This window comes from Spea bombifrons, chromosome 11, assembly GCF_027358695.1.
Source record: "Spea bombifrons isolate aSpeBom1 chromosome 11, aSpeBom1.2.pri, whole genome shotgun sequence".
Taxonomy (NCBI): domain Eukaryota; kingdom Metazoa; phylum Chordata; class Amphibia; order Anura; family Pelobatidae; genus Spea; species Spea bombifrons.
Genome location: NC_071097.1, coordinates 2,732,226 through 2,737,309, shown reverse-complemented (window position 1 = coordinate 2,737,309; position 5,084 = coordinate 2,732,226). Strand labels below are relative to the sequence as shown.

General features: G+C 49.0%; 1 protein-coding gene across 1 annotated transcript in view; it reads left to right on the top strand.

Moving 5' to 3' along the window:
- Positions 1-1,844: 1,844 nt before the first annotated feature.
- LOC128469287 (uncharacterized) overlaps positions 1,845-5,084 on the top strand; it is a 30,112-nt gene continuing 26,872 nt past the window's right edge. Inside the window, exons 1-4 of the mRNA XM_053451107.1 lie at positions 1,845-1,966; positions 3,888-4,026; positions 4,210-4,320; positions 4,914-5,043. Of these exons, the coding sequence (XP_053307082.1) occupies positions 1,845-1,966; positions 3,888-4,026; positions 4,210-4,320; positions 4,914-5,043 (502 nt within the window). The remainder of the gene's footprint in view (positions 1,967-3,887; positions 4,027-4,209; positions 4,321-4,913; positions 5,044-5,084) is intronic.

Here is a 5,084-nt window from a genome sequence, read left to right as displayed (position 1 = left end):
GGAGAAATAGAAAGTGACGTTATAGAACACAGAAGGTCTTTATTTTCTAATGTATAATGTCCAGTTTCTAGCACTCTACTCTCTCCCCCCTCTCTCTCCCACATCTTTCTCCATTTTCATGCCATCTCTCCCCTCTCTCTCTCTCTCATTACCTCCCACTTCCTCTCTCATCTTTACTTCTCCTCTATCTTTCCTTTTTATCTACTTTCTCACTATCTCTCCCCTTTGTCTCTCCATTTTCAAGCCATCTCTCCCCCTTCTCCCTATCTCTCCTCTTTCTCATTATCTCCCACTATATCTCTCCTTTGATCTATTTTCTCACTATATCTCCCCTCTCTCTCATTCTCTCCCACTTCCTCTCTCCTCTATATCTTTCCTTTTTATGTACTTTCTTACTATCTCTCCCCTTTGTCTCTCCATTTTCAAGCCATCTCTCCTTCTCATTATCTCCCACTATATCTCTCCTTTGATCTATTTTCTCACTATCTCTCCCCCATCTCCTTCCTAGTCCCGTTTATTTTTGGGCCAGTAAGTCTAAACCGTGGCCACGTGCCTTGGCTGACCTAAGGTAATGCTAGAATAGACATGTTCTCTTTTGTGGTAGACGTCAGTTGTGTAGAAGAAGCAGTGAATCCACACCGCCGGCTATAACAAGATCAGGCAGGTCACCTCAGAGATAACACAAACCCCCCAGACGTTACACATACGAGGTGACGCCGTACCGATCGTGCCACTGACCACTTACACCCCTCCCCAGCTCCACTTCCAACACACCTTCTATAACGGAGCTCCAAAGGGAGACGCTGCACCCACTTGAAAGAGATCCGGGCGAGCAGACGGTGCCCGGGGGGCCGGATCCTTCACAGGAAACGCCTGAAAGACATTAAACGGAACATTAAAGATGCGGAGGGACTCTGTCGGAATCACTTTATCGAGGGGGCGTTTGAGGGGCTGTTTGCCCCCCTCTTTCTGTAGGTGTCGCCCCGGAGCGAGATGACCGATGTGACTAAAGGGGCAGCCCACCCATTATAATTAACACGATGCCCCCTCTGCAGAACCCCCATACCCATTTGCCCCCCCCTTCCCTACCCCCAGGGGCTATTTTCTGTGCAGGCTGAACACATCCCCCGGCACGCGATATCCTTTCCGCCAATCAGATCTAGCGCCGGCCCGGCGAACGCGGAGCTACGGAGTCTCTTCAAGCAGCCAATCGGTGGTGAGAAGAGGGAAGCTGCAGCTTCTACCTCAAGTAAGTCGTTTTTATTCAGTGTTTAAAAGAAGGCGCAATAAATGACTCATAAAGTAACTTATAACGCATCGTCCTTTACAGGGGCAATAAACGGCCCCTTTAACAGCCCACTGCATATATGTAGGGGTAGGAAAACACTTCTTTTGTATTGGAGATCTGAATGGCAGTAAATTTATGCACCTGTCAAACACACCAGGCCATTAATTGAATAGACAGCAATGAGCAGGGGCAGTTTCCATGGTAACTGCCCCACAATATAAAGTTTGCCCCCACTGGCCTTCCCAAAAGCACATTCATAAATATATATGTGACAAGTTCCCTTATATGCACCCCAGTTTCCCCCAACGAGGGCAAAACACCCCCTCCAGGCCTAGCACCCCTATTGCCCCACCCCTGCCCACCACATATCTGCCTTCTTGCCCCCCCCCTCCCAGAGCCTCAGTACTCACTTTCCCACAGAAGCGCTTTTAGGGCCAAAAAATTAAATATTCAGGTTAATCAGCCATGGCCGACGAGGCACTTTCCCCCCTGATCCAGACAGTAAAAACCACGCCCCTCCGTCCCCATAGCAACAAAGCGCTCCCTTTATGGGCGCATGCGCCGTCTGAAGTATGTGCTACACGGGAGGCCAAGAGGGAACTACATGTCCCGTGATGCTCTGCGCCCGCGGCTTGCTGTCTGCGAGAGACCGGAAGCTGGTGAAGGGTTTAAGTTCAAGTAACTTGTGTTTAACCCCTTAAAGAGGGACTCCAGTGTCCATTGTTTTGGCATGAAAAACAGCACAAAGGAAGGGGCACTGCAGCTCTGGGGCTGCAGCTTCTCTTTATGGTGAAGGTTTAATCCCCCCCCAGCTGAAGAATCTATAATAGTTACTTTACTGAAGGTGTGGCAGATAAGTGGATCAGCCTCCCAGCAGAAGCGGTAGAGGCTAATACAGTGCTGTTTATAAAGGGCAAGTAAGAAGATAATAATACAATAAATACATAATAAAAACAATAATTATTATTAACCCTGAATTGCTGTCTTCAGATTTATTTCAATAAATATACCTCCCAAAATGTGATTTTATGTTGTGTTGGACTGAGAGTGATGGGAGTGGGAGGATTTGCGTTCTGCATCAGGTGGCTTCATTCCTGCCCGTTCTTTCCTCTCATCTCCACCTTCTCCTCCTCATTTTTTCTTGTCTCCTTTCTCTCCTATTCTCGCTCTCTTTATTCTCTCTTCCATCGCTTCCCCCCTCTCTCTTTTCTTTTTCTCGCTCCTCTCCATTCTTTTTTGTCTCTCGTTCCTTTCTCTCTCCTCTTCTTCCTCTCCCCTCATCCTTTCTCCTGTCCCCTCTTCCTTCCTTTTCTTCCTTGTCTTTCTCCCCCCCCTCTCCATCCTTTCTTCTCTCCTCTTCTATCTATTGCCCCCTCTCTCCTTTCTTCCTTGTCTTTCTCCCCCTCCTCTCCATTCTCTCCTTCCTTTATCTCTTCTCGCTCTCCATATTCTCTTTCCTATCTCTTTCCCTCCTTTCCTTTCTTTCTCTTATTCCTTGTCTTTCTCTCGCCTCTCTAGATTCTTTCCTGTCTCTCCCCGTTTCTCTTTTTTTCTGCCCTCTCCACCCTTTCTTCTGTCCCCTTCTCTCTCTCTCTTCTATTTACCCCTCTTTCCTTTCTCTCTTTCCATCATTGTCTTTCTCTCTCCTTTTTCTCGCTCCTCTCCATTCTTTCTTGTCTCTCTTCTCGCTTTATTCTCTCCTATCTCTTGCCCTCTCCCCCTTTTTCTTTCTCTCCTCTCCATCCTTTCTTCTCTCCTCACTCTCTCTCTTCAGTCTCTTTACGCCTCTCTTTCTCTCTTTTCTTCTTGTCTTTCTCTCTCTCCTCTCCTTTCTTTCTTGTCTCTCCTCTTCTCGCTCTCTTTATCCTCTCTCCTATCTCTCGCCCCCGCCTCCTCTCTTTCATAGCTTTTTCCCCTGTACTAATCCAAAACTTTTAGCTGTTTCCATGGAAACCACTCCGCAGCCGGACGCCTAAGCCGTGGCCATCCCTGGCGCGTGTTTTCTATACAGGGTCCTGGGGGCCCAACATAATCTATGTCAATGCAAAGGGGGGGGCACATTTTATGTTTTTATCTCATTATTTACAATAAAATAATAAAAACATCATTTTCTAGCAATAAGTTCACCTATGCATTTGCTAGAAAACTCCCTAACGCACTGTATGGGCGAAATGTGTATCCTATACAAATCGACTACATCGCGCTTCTCCGTCTCTATGGCAACGCGGCTCCACATCTAGTGTGGGCAAATGACCCGGCGCCTGCGCGTTGTCCCACAGTGTTGTCGCTTCCGGCGCGCCACCGGAAAACCGGAAGTTTCTGTTTCTAGCATCCCAGCGAGTCCCTGGATTGGCAAAAACAAAGGGTTGAAGGCGTAGTGGAGATAGTGCGGGGACTCCCAGGCAGCAGCAGTCGGGCAGGTCGGTAGAGGCCTTATATGGAAGTCATTGTGTTTGTTTATGGCTCTGTGAGCGTTGAAAGCGGGTAAACACGAGTGGGGACGTCTGTTATGGAGTGGGGATGTGATGGAAGTGATCTGCATCGGAGGCTCCAATTTGTCTGTATCTTTAGATCAATAAAATGATTTGGAGCCTTAAAGGACCTCTTCATACTGGAGGGTAGCTGCTAACTGTCCTGACGATCAGCTTAAGCATCAGTCGTTCTACATACAGGAACCTGTAAATAGCAGAGGCCCTCGTGATTACAGCTGTGTCTTCATATTTGATCGATGGGAGCGGGTGTGACGTCAGAGACCTGCACATGATGTCACACATCCTCTTTGGCAGTAATCCAACTGTTACCCTTAATCAGTCCTGATTCAGGATCGTATGCCTATCCCTGTGCGTTTCAGTTGATGTATTAGTCATTACCACCTCTGCTGGGTGTCTGTTCCGTTTATCTACAATGTATTTATTTTGCAGGGTGATATCGTGAAGAAACCTGGCGAGGATGACGCCAGCAGCTTCGGGCCGTGTGTGCCTGGAAGATATGGCGGGACCCGGATCTCTGGTGCGGTGACTCCGTCCGTCTCGGTGACCCCGCCTTCTAACCTAACCGAGGGCGACATTGGCGAGATGTTGATGTGACAGCAGCCGCTGGGGATCAGGTATCGAGCTTCTTCGTTCGTACGCCGAGTTCTTTATTATCCAAATGCAGCTGGAGAGGACCTGCTGGTGATTATAGTAACCCAGAACCTGCCGGCGGATCGGCCCCATCCGGCCCCCGTCTAGTCGCCTGTTTGTCCCGCTGTAGAACCTCAAACCCTAATCAGTTGTCGGTCTCGTCTTAGATTCAGGAGCCGTATGTCTATCCCATGCATGTTTAAATCCTTGCTGATTTTACCCTTTACCACCTCTGCTGGGAGGCTGTTCCACTTATCGATCACCTAACCTCAAGCTGCACTCCAAAATCCCCATGGACATGTCTGAGTGCTACAGCACTTCAATGCATATAACAGCTGCCTGGTCCATTGTCATGGGGGTGAGGACCCCGCGCCCCGCACAAGTCTTTACAGCAGGAGACACGGGCAGAGTAGACGGGGGCCGGATGGGGCCGATCTGCCTGCGGATTTAAGTTGTTTTTGTATTATTATTATTATTTATGAACTGGTTTTGTTTTTCTTTAGGAAGCGCCTGAGATGGAAGGAGCTGCGGGGTTTCCCTCCGAGGAGCTGCAGGGCAGTTCTGTAGTACACGAGGAGGAGGCGGCGGCGGCGGCGGCGGCGGAGGAGGAGGACGGGTCCTGCGAGAGGATCGGTAAGAGAACGGAGAGAACCAACCCGCCGCTTCCTCGTTGA